The sequence below is a fragment of the Geospiza fortis genome, unplaced genomic scaffold (assembly GCF_000277835.1).
Source record: "Geospiza fortis unplaced genomic scaffold, GeoFor_1.0 scaffold31, whole genome shotgun sequence".
In the NCBI taxonomy this organism is placed as follows: domain Eukaryota; kingdom Metazoa; phylum Chordata; class Aves; order Passeriformes; family Thraupidae; genus Geospiza; species Geospiza fortis.
In genome coordinates, this window is record NW_005054483.1 from 71,910 (window position 1) to 87,722 (window position 15,813).

Here is a 15,813-nt window from a genome sequence, read left to right on the forward strand (position 1 = left end):
AAACAATCCCCAAACACATTCCACACCAGCACAACACAGGAGAAGCAAATGAGATAAGAATTGTTTTCCTTTTCCCTGAGGCTTCTCAGCTTCTCAGGAGAAGACTCCTGGGCAAAGGGATTTTTCAGAAAATGTGATGGTGACAGACAGGGACACTTCCCAAATTCCATGAGGAATATCTGCCACGTGCACTGATAGAGGGAGCAGGTGATGCCTTTGTACCTTGAATCCTGCATGGATTTCTGTCCTGGGGAAGGAAAGCTGCTGGAGCAGCTGCTCTGGGATCTCTCCCATCCTATTTTGTTCCTAAAAGCAGCACGAGCAAGGCCTGGGATGTCTCATGAAGGGATTTTGCTGCAGAGCATCTCCCTGGGGTGCTTGGCTTCCAGCTGGGACCATGGGGAACTAACCCCAGGCTGGTGGGAGACACTGCGACAGTGTCCCTGGAACTGCCACAGGCTGAGACACTGGAACTCTGTCACTGCAGCTGGCACAGGGTGCCCAGAGCAGCTGTGGCTGCCTCTGGATCCCTGGCATTGCCCAAGGCCAGGCTGGATGGGACTTGGAACAGCCTGGGACAGTGGAAGGTGTCCCTGCCCATGGCAGGGGTGGGAATGGATCATCTTTAGGATTCCTTCCCACCCAAACCATTCCATGGATATTTTGATTTGTGTCTGGACTGGGATTTTCACCTGGTGATGGAGATACTTCTAATCCTGAATTTCTCCTGCTGTTGAACTCTTTTGGGAAGAGGCTCCACCCTGGTGTCTCCTCTTAATCTCTCCATGGGACTCACCCACCTTGGGAGCATTTTGGTGACATTTGGGATGTTTGGGATAAGTGCAAAGCCTCCTGGCCATCTCTTGGCTTTGCAGTGACTCATCCTGGGATTCTTACCAAGTCCACTTCCATCGATTTTCTCGGTCCCATTCATAATGGGAACGTGTTTGCTGTAGTAGTGTTGGATTATGGTCTTTTCTGAGCACTCTACAAATCCATTTCCTACATAGTAGGAGAAGGAGGGTTTGTTGATCCGGCTGTCTCTGTGATGGATAGCACGCTCCCACCAGCTCCCTGCCATCCAGACAGGGGCCACGAGATGAGGAAGGGACAATTGTGACAAAAGAGTCCCCAACCCTGGGGTTCAGCACCACTGCCACCCCTGGAAGATGCTCCAGGTGTCCTTGTGTCACAGACATCTTTTATGAAAAATCCTTTCCTTAGGATTTTTCCTCCTGAGAAGCTGAGGCCTCAGGAACAAAATGTAAACAATGGTTATCTGCTGCTGTGGAATGCAACAGATGCATCTCTGATTGGTCTCATGGGGTTGTTTCTAATTAATGGCCAATCACAGTCAGCTGGCTTGAAGTCTGTCTGAGCCACAAGCCTTTGTTATCATTCCTTCTTTTTCTATTCTGAGCTAGCCTTCTGATGAAATCCTTTCTTCTATTCTTTTAGTATAGTTTTAATATAATATATATCATAAAATAATAAATCAAGCCTTATGATGATGGAGTCAGATGCATCATTCTCTCTCCCCTTCGCTGGAGTCACCTTTGATTTACAACACCCTCGGGGAGGCTTTGGGGTTCTCTGAGGACATCCCCACCCACCCCAAGGAAGGCACAACCCCAAAATAACAAAATGGGGAAGCTCAGGTGCTTTTCTCCATGCAGGACATTGCCAGGCAGAGCAGCTGGGGCCCAGCTGGAATTCACCCGGTGATAAGACCTCGATCTTGGCCTTATCACCGAGCGATGCAGGACAGTCCGGATAACTCAGTCCCTCTGGGAGACAGAGTGCCTGAATCCCCAGTCAGCTCGCAGCTGTGGCTACCCTTAGCAAGCTCAGTGATTCCAGCTCTTTAGTGATCATCAGCTCTCCCAGGATTCCAGCTCTTTAGCGATCACCAGCTCTCCCAGGATTCCAGCTCTTTAGCGATCACCAGCTCTCCCAGGATTCCAGCTCTTTAGCGATCACCAGCTCTCCCAGGATTCCAGCTCTTTAGCGATCACCAGCTCTCCCAGGATTCCAGCTCTTTGCTTGCTCACTAGGGCGCCTCTGGCTGAGGCAGAAGCAGATGTGAGAGAGGAGAAGGAGAAGTCCTGGTGGTTCCACAGCGATGCTTTATTGAGGGATCTGTGAAGAGTTCCAGCGACAGCTCTTCGTCTGTCAGATGGGCTAAACCAGCCCCTTTTTATGGGGTATAGGGAGATCCAAACTTGTCCAATAGTAAGGGTTAGGGGAAAAGCGACCTATGGGGTTACAGAGATAAGCTATGGGGCGAGGGGTAGAAGACAGGAGCTTATTTTGCTGTCTCACCATGACTCACAGCTCCTTCTGTTAAGTCTCAATGCTCCATGGAGCTCTCGTAAGCTCCATGGGGTCTGCTGCAGCCCGGCTCTGCGGGGACAGCAGCGGGGGCAGCGCCGCCGCGTCCCCGTCACCTCCGAGGTGCCGGGTGCCACTCAGGAGCTGTCACAGCTGCCTGTCACCGCCGGGGAGCGGGCAGCCCGGGCTCTGCTGCCGTGTCGCCTGTCAGCGACACGCCGGAGGTGGCTATCACCTGTCCCCCGGTCGGTTTTCCCCTTCCCGGCTCTGCTGCCGGCACAGCTGATCCCATCAAGCGCGGCTGTTGATTTTGGGATGAGCCGAGCCCTGACCTTTGCGAAGGAAAACACGGCGGTGGCGGAAGGAGGGTGGCGCTCCCTGGCTGGGCTGTCACATCGGGAAGCGGGGTTTGGTTTTTGGGAAGGCCTCGGGAGGCAGGGACGGGGTGGGTGAGCGGGGGAAGTCTCCAGGGGGCTGCTCAGTGGGTGCCCCCCTGAGAAATTCCGCTTGTGCCCAGTGAAATGCCAGCTCGGAGCGGGGGGAATGAGGTGAGGGGAATTATGGCCGGAGAATTTGGGTTTTTGAGGCAGGCAGGAGACTGCTGGTGATAAAGGTTATAAATAATCACTGGCACGGCCATCACAAGGTCCCCACAACAAAGCCCGACCGTCCCGCCCTGAACCAAGACCTGCTCATGGGGGTTTCCCCCTTGTAATTAACGCTAATTGTGATAATGTAGGGGGGTTCAATGAGAATATTCCTCCCGTCCTGGGGGGAGGCTGCTGCCTCTCCCCCTGAGCATCCTCCCGAGTTAACCCTGCCAGGAATCCGGGTAAAGGGGGAGCTCCCCAATTAACCCCAGAGCCTCCCGAGCCCTCGGGGCTGATCCCCGGCTCCTCTCCCTGCCCTCCTGCCCCGCTCCGCTGCTTTTCCCTCCTGCCCACAGCGGCTCTATTGTCAAACGCCGCGATCCTACGTGGCTCGCTGCCGCTAATGAAGGTAATTAGCTGTGAGTCACGTCGGGCTCATTTATGTTACGAGGTCAAAAATCCCCGCTACACTTCAATACATTTTTGCAGCGAGCCCATTTAGAAAGTAATTAAAAGGCTCAGCAGCCGCCGCTGCCTCCATCCCCTCTCCCCCTCGCCGGGCTGGCAGGATTTAATTGAGGCCAGCCGAAAGTTGGTGGGAATAAATTGTGGCTGATAACGTGGAGGTTGTAATTTAATTCCGGGAGAAGAGCTGCTCTGGCCAGGGGTGTTTGGCTCTTCAGGGAGCGGCGTTGGAGGGAGGGGTGATGACAGCTCAGTTTTCTAACAGGATTGAGTGAGGGGAGAATGACGCTCAGGGAAGCTGGGCATGGAGGGGTCACTCACCTCTGGGATTTGTGGCCCAAATTCTCATCCCTGTGATGTTGTGGAGGTGGAAGTAGTGGAGGGTGAGTTGTCACAAAGAGTGGTGAGAAAATATCCAAAATATTGGCAATGTGGAGCTGGGGACATGAACTCCCCTCCTTGGCTTTGAAGGGAGCTTATAAAGATTAGGGAGAGTGACTTTTTACACGGGTGGATAAAGCCAGGACACAGGGAATGGCTTCCCACTGCCAGAGGGCAGGGATGGATGGGATATTGGGCAGGAATTGTTCCCTGGGAGGGTCGGGAGGGACTGGGATGGAATTCCCAGAGAATCTATGGCTGCCCCTGGATCCCTGGCAGTGCCAGGCCAGGCTGGACACTGGAGCTTGGAGCAGCCTGGGACAGTGGAAGTTGTCCCTGCCCATGGGAACGAGACGATTTTCATGTCCCTTCCCACCCAAACCATTCCATGCTGGTGTGGTTCTGACATCTCAATTGCTGCCTCTGCCTGGGGAATGACCAGAAGGAGAGAAGGATCCAGAGCTGCTGCAGGTCGGAGGTGCTGGAGCAGGATCAGCCTGGGCTGCTCCCAGCATTTCTAACCCGGGGGAGGGATGTAAATGTAACCTTCAGCCGCCGAGTGCAATTAGAGCCCCGTGCCTGCCGCGATATTAAAATGGGATATGAAAGCAAACAGCGGCTCTCCCCGCTCCCTGGGCTAATATCCAGCGCCTGTTTAGCCAGGGATTTGCTGGCACTCTGAGCAAACAGCCGGGAGCCACCACCGGTGCCCGGGAAACCTCAAATCCCTGAGTGAAAATCCAGCCTTGGATCCGGGCATGGATCCGCTCCCGGGGCTGGGCATCCTGCGGGGCAGGACCTTTCCCGTGGCCAGGAGCAGGAGCAGCTTTTCCACCCTTGCCGAGGCTGAAGGAGGGTGTGGAACTGTGGAATCCAAGCATGGCCATGCTGCTGATTGCCTTCCTGCTCCAGCACTGCCAGAGAACTTCCCTCTTTGTCCTTATCCCTCTCCCTGTTTTTTCCTTGGAAGGAGAGCCCTGGGACTGCTTCTAACTCTGTTCTTCCCCTGGAACAGGAATGGAATCACCTTTGGAGTGGCTGGCACTCAGCTTTTCCTCAGCTGCCACCTCAAGTCGTGATGTCTTATTAAAAACTGACCATGAGGCTGCTCCAGCTTCATTTTCCCTTTCCTCTTTGGGCATCCTGACGTGATTCCAGAAGTTTTGCAATCCCACCCTGCCTGCGCATGGGTGCACCCTCTCCTCTCCCCTCCCTGGTCCAAACTGGGTGATGGGATCTGGGACAGGAGACCCCAAATGGGATCTGGGATAGGAGACCCCCAATTCCCACAGCCCCACAAATCTCAGAGCTCTCCTGCTTTCCTGCAGGGAGCTCAGAGAGGCATTCCAGGGGGAAATAGCATGAAAATCCTGTTTCTTGTGCACATCCTTTGCTCCCCTTCCCAAAACCTCGAACCCCAGCTCTCGATGTTGTTACCAGCGCTGTTTTCCCTGGTCTCTCCCTGCAGATACGCTATCAGTGCCTCGCTGGTCCCCGCAGATCCCTCGGCGGGATTTAGGAAACTCCATAAAACACAGGTGGGCCCCTCCCCGTGCTGGGGGATGAGGGATGGGCATCTCCCTTCCCATCTCCGCTCCAGGACACCGCAATTGGGGACATTCCCCCTCTTTCCCGTGCTGGGCTGTGCTGTCCTCCAAACCCATTTCAATTCCATTTCAGTTCAGATCTGGTTTAGATAAGGCTCGAGCTGCTATCAATAAATCTGTGTGTTATCTGTGACCTTGCCAGCCTTCAGCAAATTCCCCATCTCTGGATTAGAACCCTTCCATATCTCCCTGAAGAGGGAAAAGCAGCGGGAAGAGTGCTGCCGTTTGATGGGGAGCTGGAAACATTGGTCCCCGGGACAGGCAGGGGGTTTGGGGGTGTCTGGGGTGGGAATCACAGGGAGTTGGGGTTGGATTCCCTTTGGAACAACCTTCCAGAACCAAAGGAAGGCTCGGGGTTGTGTTTTGGCATCCCTAGAAAAATTCCTCAACACCTGCAGCGGAGTTTGAGGGCGGCAGAGAGAGGATGAAGCAGAGCTCAGGGGATGGGTGAGGCTTCAGCTCTCCCTCTGTGTTTCTCTCCACAGGTTTTCCACCAAGTACTGGATGTCTCAGACCTGCACCGTCTGCGGGAAGGGAATGTTGTTCGGCTTAAAATGCAAAAACTGCAAGTATGGCGCCGTGCTGGAGCTGTTTGTGTCACTCCTTCAAACCGGGACGGGACAATCGGGGTTCTGCCGGGGGAGCCGAGCAGGGATTTGGGCATGGAGAGACCAGCCAGGCTCTCGCCAGCTCATCCTCACAGGAAGCTTTAATGAGCTGTGAAATTGGGTGAATAACACCCCAAAGCAGGGCTGGGCTGGTGTCTGGGATGGCATCAGGCTCCTCGGGGAGGATGTGCCCGCCAGAGCTCGGCTCTGCTCGCTCCAGAGCTCTGAGTCAGATCCTGACAGTGCCCCTTCCCCAAGCCTGGCTTTGGATGCCCACGTTATGGAGATTCCCCGTGGAATTATGTGCAGGACCAGGCAGGGATAGCTCTGGGCACCAGGTGGGTTTTGCCCACAGTTTTGGGCTGTAACCTCTATTTCTGCCGAGTTTTGGGCACCTCTGAGTCCTGCCAGGCTTGTAACCCCGAGGAGCCAAATCAATTAATCCATGGCGCAAAGAGAGGGGATAAAACAGGACAGGAGTGGGGAAAGAGCGAGGCAAAGCCTGGGGCTGCTTCAGCTGCTCCAAATCCGCCACAGCCCGGCCTTGGACAGATCCATGTGGCCACCAGCGTTTGGGGAAGTGCTGCTGGAGCCGGGATTGCCTTTCCCGGGGCCGGGAGCTGGGGAATGTGCGATTGTCTGCGGGTAACGGAGCGGGAACGATCGCTGCTGCCGCTGATTAAGCGCTGATGAGTTGGTAAATTGGGATTTAAACCTGCCGAGAAGCGCTCGGTTACTCCGCAGCTGGTGGGGCTTTTCTGGAAGGGATGTTATCGAACACAGGGATTTTAAAGGGGTGATTCCCGTTCTATCCATGCTCAAGGAACTGGAGGCTTTTCCTGCCAGCTCTCCGTGCTGGAGGAGGGATCCCTGACCAGGATCAGGGATGCTGTGCAAATCCTGCTCCCTGTAATCCCACAGAAAAGAACAAATCCATTTCCTGGCAGTCCAAAGTTGGCAGTGAACACAAGGCATTTAGTTTTTTTTTTCCAGCCTTGCCCCAGCGCTGCTTTCCCCAGAAAGCAGAGGGGAACCAACAGGTAAAGCAAACAACCGGACCCCAAACCCCCCAAGCCTCAAATACCAAATTAATTCCTGCCTTTCCCTCTAGGAACAGCTTTGTAATAAAAGCTAACACGGGCAGCTCCTGAATTTTCATTACCCAGCTCATTGACTTGAAGCTGCCGTTCTTTTTTTTTTTTTCCCCCATCATTTCCCCTTGTTTTGATAAATCCTTTCCTCTCTTTTCCCTTTTCCCCCATGGCTTTCTGCCGGCCTGGCAGAGCGTGAGCTGGGGATGCGTTTCCATCCTTAATTAAGGAGGAATGGGAAGGATTTGGGAGTCTGCCTATGCCTATATGCATGACCCGGGGGTGAAGCCCTCCAGACTCCTGCCCCTGGCTATGGGAAAATAACCGGGAAAAGCTCTGCAGAATGCCCAGAGGCTGTAAATCGTCCCTTGATTTTGGCTAAATGTCCTTGATAAAGCCAGGAGAGGAGGGCACAATGACAGGGGGACACATCAGGGAGCAGGGCAGCCACTTCTCCCCCCTCTGCTGCTCCTGAATTTAGTTAAGCATCCAGCAGCAGGATGGTGGGAACGGGGATTCCATGGAACCATGGAATGGTTTGGGCTGGAAGGGACCTTAAAGCTCATCCTGTCCCAGCTTCAGCACACCCTGCACTCTGCTCCTTTCACTGCAGCCAGCCATGGCAGAAGTGACAATCTGGGGTGTCCTCAAGCCTGGCTGACCCAGAAAGGGACAGAGCCCCCAGGTTTGGGAATCTCTGTGCTGCTCCATTGGGATGGAGGTGTTTCCCAGGGGTGTGCAGCTCCTCCTGACTGCCCAGGATGTGCATCCCACACTGTTCCCCATCCCTGAGCTGCTGCTTGGGAGTGATGGGGAGCAGGGAGCCTGGAGGGCTCACTCTGAGTGAGGGACCAAAGCCCTGCATCCAGCCACTTTCCCAAGGGGAAAAGGAGGGAAAAACTCCATCACAGGATCCCAGAATGGCCTGGGTGGGAAGGGACCTTAAAGCCCATCCCATTCCACCCCTGTCAGGGGCAGGAACACCTTCCACTGTCCCAGGCCTTGGACACTTCCAAGAATCCAGGGGCAGCCACAGCTTCAGGGAACAATTCCTTCCCAACATCCCACCTACCCCTGCCCTCTGGCAATGGGAAGAAGCTCCCCCTTTATCCTGTCCCTCCATCCATCCGCGTTCCCTCCTCACTCCTTTCTCTCTGTCCCCTGCCAGGCTCAAGTGCCACAACAAATGCACCAAAGAGGCCCCCCCGTGTCACCTGCTGATCATCCACCGCGGAGGTGAGGCCCCCCCGCTCCCCGCTCCCAGCCTCCGGGGATGGGGTTTTTTTTGGGGTACCACCGTTTTTTCCGCTTGTAGGGAGACGAGCCGGTCGGGGCGAGGCAGATTTGCATTGCAAACCACTTCCACCCACCCTCCCCCTGCCTCCTTTTCTTTTCAGATTCCCCACCGCACGGGGTAAGTCCAAACCAGGTTTTCGCCTTTTTGCTTCTGTCGAGAGCTCAGGGCGGACGGGGGACCCCGAACCCCCCCGGTGCATGCGGGGTCCCCGCGCCGGGGACGCGGCCGTGGCCCTGCGGATGCTCGTGGTGCTTTTTGGAGCTGCCTTATCCCGCTCTCCTGCGGGATACAGAGCCCGGCCTAAAATCCGCGCAGAGACAGGCAGAACCCTGCAGCAGGACGGCGGGGCGGCGCTTCCCCACCTCTTTTCTTCCAGATTTTGGCTCCCTTTGCTGGCCAGAGGACCGCGACTGCCTGAGGGAATCGCTCTTGCCTTGAATTTTGAGCTCTTAAAGCTGTTCCTTTGTGTTAAATTGATAAATATCCCTCCCAAACCCGCTCCTTGGTTTAATCCCGGGGAAAAGCATTGTGCTGGTGGCACCTCAGAGGGGGCGATTTTACAGCCCCCATCCCACCCCACGCCCTCGCTTGCAGCAAGTTTGGGTGGAAGCGGTTGAAGACCCCCCCTCGTCAGGCTCGGAGCTGCTGCAAACCCTGCCCGGGAGGCAGGGAAGGGGCAGTGGGGCTCCTGCGATGGGCAGGAGTTGGGATTTAGGGCTGTGATGTTGCAAGAGCCGGAGCTGCCCGCTGTGTGTTTTAGGAGCAGCATGGCTTTGGGGTGGCCTCAGCATCACTGAAATACCTCCCCACTCCCCCAGAAAATCCCCAAACCCAGCTCTTAAATCCATTATCTTGGAGTTAAACCGTTCCTGAACGCCCCAAACTTCAGGCTGGCTTTTCCCCCAGTAATCTCCCTGCTGGGAGTGTCCTGAGCCGGCTCCTTCTCTTCACCCCAAAAAGCTCCAGCAAGGAACAGGATTGTGCTGGCTGAGCCCCGGCTCACAGAGGGGCCGTGGCAGCTGCTGGAGCCCCCAGATTGCTGCCTCACACCCCGGGGGGGGTTGGCTGTGGCCGGGGTGCAGGAGGATCCCGAAGCTCAGCTGCCATCCCAGGCTGGAAGTGCGGCGGGAATCGCTTTGGAGAGCGGTTTGCAAGCACGGGGCGACCCCTGGGACAGGGAGCTGAGCTTTGATGTCCTTCCCTCTCTCTTCCCCTCCTCTCCACCCCCTTTTCCCTCTGTCCCTTCTGAACCCAGCGAGGTTAGTCCGGACAGAGTCGGTGCCCTGCGACATCAACAACCCCCTGAGGAAGCCCCCGCGCTACTCGGACCTGCACGTCAGCCAAACGCTCCCCAAAACCAACAAACTCAACAAGGTGAGCCCCGAGCCCCCCCGTGCGCACACCCTGCCACAGGGACAGGACCCCCTGCACACAAATATCCACAGCCTTGCATTCTGTGCAATCCACACCTTCGGAATTCTTCAGGCTGGAAAAGATCTTTTAAGAAAACTGAGTTTGGTTGTTCCCCCTGCACTGCCAATGCCATCACTGTTCCATGTCCCCAAGTGCCACATCCACATGGCTGTTAAATGGCTTCACCCCTGCCCAGGGCAGCTGTGCCAGTGCCTGACCACCCTTTCAGTGAAGGATTTTTCCCAAAATCCACCCTGAGCCTGCCCTGGCCCAGCCTGAGGCCGTTCCCTCTGCTCCTGTCCCTGTTCCCTGGAGCACAGCCCGACCCCCCCGGCTGTCCCCTCCTGGCAGGAGCTGTGCAGAGCCACAAGGGCCCCCTGAGCCTCCTTTGCTCCAGGCTGAGCCCCTTCCCAGCTCCCTCAGCCTCTCCTGGGGCTCCAGCCCCTTCCCTGGACATGTATCCAATGAAGTTATTTCTTTTAAAGATAAAATGGGATCAGCACTTCCAGAACAGCCTGGATCCTGCTGTCCCACTCCTGCTCCATTGTGGCCTCTCTGTCTCCAGGTCCAAGCTGAATTTGGGGTGGTTTGAGGTCTCTGCTCCCAGTGGAGGCTTTAATAAATAACAAATTTATTGTTGCAAATAAAACCAGCCTGGAATTGGATTGTCCCCGGCGAAGCTGCTCAAGCCAGACCTGACAGAGCACCCGGCTCACTCCTGCTCTGCCTTGATACAATAAACCCATCACAGGGCTGGTGCTGATGGAATTTAAAGCCTGTTGGCCTCCAGTGGAAAATTCCTTGGAGGATGGGCAGGGTGAGGGGTTGGCAGGCTGGAAGTGCTCAGAAAGAGGGATATCACTGACCTGATGGGGGAATGGATCAGCAAAATCCTGAATTCCCAAAGCCTGGCTGAGCTCCTCCAGCCCTCAGCATCTTCTGGCTCTGGGGAAAGTCTGGGTACCAAGATACTCCTGGAGATTGATTTTAAACCTAAATCTTTTTAGGAGTTTCTTGGTGTAGCGATCTGCTTTGGTTTTGGTTTTTTTGGGTGGTGCTTTTGTCCTGAGCATTCCTACTCCAGCTGAAATTTCTCCTATAAATATTCTTATTACAGCAGGGCCCCCTTCTTACTTTGGTATTTCTAAAAGCATTTCTTTAAAGGTATCCTGAATAAAATAATGGAACGGCCTGGGTTGGAAGAGACCTTAAATTCCTCTAATTCCAGCCACCTGTGAAATCTTATTGTTTTGACCTTCACTGGTTGCTTAAAAAGAATTTACCTGACCAAGATTATTGAGCATGGACTGATGACCAATATGGCTTTCCTGGAAAGCCCAGCTCATTTAAGAGTTAATTAATTAGGACAAAATTACCTGCCGGAGAAGGCTCGTGCAGATTTTTTAACCTTGGAGGGAAATTCTGTGGGGATGGGAATGCTCAGCACTGCTCACACCCTGTTCAGTGGCTCCAAGTTGGGCAGCAAGGGGAGAAATTCTGGCCTCAATTTTCATTTTGGGATGTAGGACATCCAAGCAGGTTTTCCTGCCTGTTGGCTCTCTGTGGTCCCTTCCCACTCACCCCAGTGTGCACCCAAAAGCGATGGCCTTGGCTGGGAAGAGTCGAGGAATGCTGAGGAATGTCTTGGGATGCGTTGGCTGCTCCTTCCAGATCCCCCTGCAAGGCCCTGGGCTTCGGCTCCAAGGACCTCATCAGGAACTTCCAGGACTTTGTTGTCCCCGGGGACTGAGCCCCAAGGTGGTGGCCCCAATTCTGACTTTGGTGGCCGTGGCTGTGCAGAGCCAGGAGATCTGTGGCACCCTCAGCTGGGTGGGAAAGGAGCCAATTTATGGTGGGAAATGGCCTTGAGGAATACAAATAGCTTTGGAAAAAGCTCTGGGTGTTTTCTAGGATTTCTGGGAGAAATGGGTGGGATGATGTCGTATTGTATTTGCGGGCAGGAATGATGAATCTGACTCCATGTTCTCAGAAGGCTAATTGATTACTTTATAATACTATATTATATTAAAGAATACTAAATTAACTATACTAAAGAATACAGAAAGGATACCTACAGAATGCTGAAAAGATAATAATGAAAACTCATGACTCTTTCCAGAGTCCTGACACAGCTTGGCCCTGATTGGCCAATGAGTGAAAACAACTCACAGCAGAATCCAATGGAACAATCGCCTGTGGGCAAACAATCCCCAAACACATTCCACACCAGCACAACACAGGAGAAGCAAATGAGATAAGAATTGTTTTCCTTTTGCTCTGAGGCTTCTCAGCTTCCCAGGAGGAAAATCTTGGGTGAAAGGATTTTTCAGAGAACGTGAATGCCACAATGTCCTTTGTCACCCGGGGTCCTTTGCACCTTAGGGTGGCACCGACCAGCGCTGCTCTCACCGCCTCCTCTCCTTTCCCTCCTTCCCCATGTCCCTCAGCACCACATTCCGGTGCCCTACCAGCCAGATTCCAGCAGCAACCCCTCGTCCACCACGTCGTCCACGCCGTCCTCGCCGGCGCCGCCGCTGCCGCCCAGCGCCACGCCCCCGTCCCCGCTGCACCCCTCCCCGCAGTGCCCGCGCCAGCAGAAGCAGTTCAACCTGCCAGGTAATGCCACCCCCTCCCCGTGTCCCCACCGGGGGGGACTCATGTCCTGGGGTGTCCTTGGGATGTGGGACAGTTCAACCTAATTCCCTTCCTCGGTTTGCGCCGGGCTGGGGAGAAGGTGGAAGTAGAAATGAGGAGAAAAGGTGAGTTTTGGATAGTTCAGATGGGGAGTATCTGGTCAAACCTCCTGCTTGAAGAAGGGTCAGAGCCCAAGGCTTGATCCAGTCTTGGAATCCTCCAAGGTTGGAGCCAGCCCAACTTCTGCTGCTCTTGAGGCTACAAAGCCTTTCCAGGCATCGATTTTGCATTTTTCCATGGATTTTCCATTCTCCCATGGATTTCCAGGCGCTTCACCTCAGGTGCAAACAGAACCCAGGGGCTGATCCCTCTATGAGGACAACTTGACTCTGACATGTTTTTGGGGTGATGGGTCCCCAACAGGTTGGCAGTGTGTGTGGGGTGACAGATGATTCTGGGAATGTCTGATGTGGTTTGTCCCATGGAATCTGGACCTGGGATCCATCTGCCCCAGGAGCTCCATCTCTTCAGGGATGGTGGGAGAGGTAGGGAGGTCGTGGTGGCTGCAGGACACAGAAGTTACGGAAGATGGCCCAAAAAGCTCCTCCTGCCTTCCTTTGGGATGTCCTGCTGCTCCAGGAAAGGTCCCTTCCAGGAAGGAATGGCTCAGCATCACTCCTGGAAGTGTGTCCACCTGCTCCCAAAATAGGGCTGGTGAGGGAAGAGGAGATCTCTGGGATGCTGAGGCACTCCTGGCTGTCCCGGTGGCCCTGCTTGGTCCATGACCTCCTTGCTGGACCAGCCAGAAGGATGAGGTCCTGCACCCCCAAAATCCCAGGATTAATGAGCTGGTGTGGTTGGAAGGAGGGTCAGGATGGCTTCTCCAGTGGAACCAGGCAGAATCTTCATGCTCTGTGGTGTGCCTCCATCTTGAGCGATCTTCAATGAGAGAGGAAGAGGAGAAGAAGAAGGAAGATGAGGAGGAAGTTGCCTGGCAGAATCCATCACTGCAACAACAAACGCTTCCAGAAGCTGGGAAACCCCCCCAGCAAACCCATCATGTCCTGTGTGCCCGGAGAGGCGGCAGTCCCAGAGTGCCTGGGATTCAGGCAGGATCCTGGAATGGTGTGAGGAAGCCCTGAGCACTCCCAGGAATGGTGTGACCCATCCAGAGGGTCAGGATTTCACCAGGCACAGCCCTGGAGCCTCCAAGATCTGGGAGGACACGGTGTGAGTTCCGTGTTGGTGTGACCCAGCCCAAGGAGTTCATCCAGAGCTGAAGTGTCCCGGTGTCTCAATCCCCCTGCTGGGCCAGCCCCAGACCCTGCCTGGCTCTGGGGGGATCCAGCCTCTAGTAACCCCGTCCTGGGTCACTTCTGCAGCACTTCTCCCTGTGGGGTTTGTTGGGACATTATTTCATGGATTTCACCCCCCTCTGGGGGACTTGGAACACATTCCCAGCTGGCAGAGCCAGAGCAGGGCAGGATCAGACCCTGGCATCTCTGGGGGTGTTTGCTCCCTGTTTTATTCCTGTCAGGAGCGGAATGGGATCCAAAGCAGGACTTACCCTGCTTTCATCTTCCCAGCTGGGAAGTTTATCCCATCAGGATGATCATCTCAGGGATTAGGATTTGAGCTTGGAAATGGTGACATGGTGACCTCCTCCTGCTGGAATTACCTCCCAGGCTCCTTTGATGTTGGCTCAGGTCCTGCTGCAGGGCTGAGGTCGGGCTTTGGGGTCTCTGAGCTGGAGGGGGGAAGATGAGCCATTGCCCTTGGGGTCCTGGAGATAAGAAGGTGACTTCTGAGCTGCTGCCAACCTCTGGTGGCCTCAGCAGCTCCGAGTTCTTCACACTCATGACCTGCCTTCCCATGGAATTGGATCAATCCTTGGGCTGGAGATGGGAGCCAGTGGAAGTTCCCAACACCCAGGGCCTCTCCGAGCTCTGGCTTTGGACCATGGCTTCTGGAACTCCTTCCAGGAAGGACATGGCTCCAAAGCAAGGGAAAAAAGCGTGGAATGTGGCCCAAACGGGCAGCAGTTCCAAACCCATCACTTGGCATCTCCATGACGCCAAGAGGTTCCCAAACCCCACCTGAGGGCCAGGACTCTAACCCTGCTGGCTAACTGGTGTCCAAACCCCACCAATGACTTCATGGGTGACATCAACGCTCTCCAAATGGTGCAGAAGAGAAGATGTGGAGGGAAAATTCGAGTTATAACCCAGCAAAAGTCTTAATTTTTTGGCCTGGGCATCCTGTGTGTCATTTTGGAGTATGGAATATTCCATATGGGGATATGGAAGTGGGAGAGGTTGGATCACACAGGCAGGAGGGGTTCACACAGCTGGGGTTGAGGTTTCCTGGTGAAGAACTGGGCACAGGCTGGAGCTTTTCCAGCTCCACAGGTCAGTGTTGAACCCTTGTTCCTCTTTTGCAGCCTCCCATTACTACAAGTACAAGCAGCAGTTCATTTTCCCAGGTAAGGCTCTCTGGGAGTTTCTCCTTGGATGCTGGGGTTTCTCCTGGTGGGGATGGGTGCATGGCCAGCTCTCCAAACCCCTGGATTTGTGCTGGGAAGGTCGTGCTGGTGTGGGATTTCTCCTCAAAGCCTGTGGATGCTGCAGGGTTGGGCGGCCCTAAGTGACCCCCAGCCCTCCTCAGGGTGTCACTAAATGGGACCTGGGGGTGCAGGGTGGAGTTTAACTCCCCTGGATGCCCCCAGAGGTCTCTGACTCCTCTCTCTTGTTCCCAGATGTGGTGCCTGAGACGCCGACCCGAGCCCCACAGGTCGTCCTGCACCCCGTCACCTCCAACCCCATGTGAGTGACTCCCCCTTCCCATCCCCTTCCCTCTGCACCCCAAATCCTCCGGGGTGCTCCCCTGGCCTTGGGGGCTCAGGTGGTCCTGGTAAAAACCCCAGAGCTCTGGAAGGTTGAGAGGGAGGGCAAAGGGTTAATTTATAACTCACAGCTCTTCACTGCTAGGGAAAAAAATGGATTTCAGTCCAAAAAGCCCAAGCCCAAGGGATTAATTAAATTATAATTGGATTATAATGAAATTAAAAGGAGATAACCAGCATATCTTCGCCACTTCCAATATTTTCAAGCCAAATAAACTTCAGGCTGAAAGTTGGGAAAAGCAGCATCTTATCAGTGTTAGAACCATCCCTCCCCAGCAGGTTGAGCCCAAATCCATCATGCCTTGATGTCCTGGAGCCTGTGCTGCTCCAGCAGCAACATTCCACCTCTCTGTCCCTCCTGATCCTTTCTCAAAAGGCCATTTTGGAAAAAATTCACAAGCCAGGGGCTTAAGGGACCAGGTCTGGCCCCAGTTTGTGGCTGGTTCATCCACACTCTCCAAATTCGACCGGGGATCCAGTGGAGCAAAGAATGG

The 15,813-nt window shown here is 54.6% G+C and overlaps 1 protein-coding gene across 1 annotated transcript in view; it reads left to right on the plus strand.

The window, feature by feature from the left end:
- KSR2 (kinase suppressor of ras 2) overlaps positions 1–15,813 on the plus strand; it is a 79,396-nt gene that overhangs the window by 32,513 nt on the left and 31,070 nt on the right. Inside the window, exons 6-13 of the mRNA XM_031063150.1 lie at positions 5,236–5,305; positions 5,860–5,943; positions 8,242–8,309; positions 8,389–8,487; positions 9,626–9,744; positions 12,231–12,399; positions 14,858–14,899; positions 15,173–15,239. Coding sequence (XP_030919010.1) covers positions 5,236–5,305; positions 5,860–5,943; positions 8,242–8,309; positions 8,389–8,487; positions 9,626–9,744; positions 12,231–12,399; positions 14,858–14,899; positions 15,173–15,239 — 718 coding nt within the window. The remainder of the gene's footprint in view (positions 1–5,235; positions 5,306–5,859; positions 5,944–8,241; positions 8,310–8,388; positions 8,488–9,625; positions 9,745–12,230; positions 12,400–14,857; positions 14,900–15,172; positions 15,240–15,813) is intronic.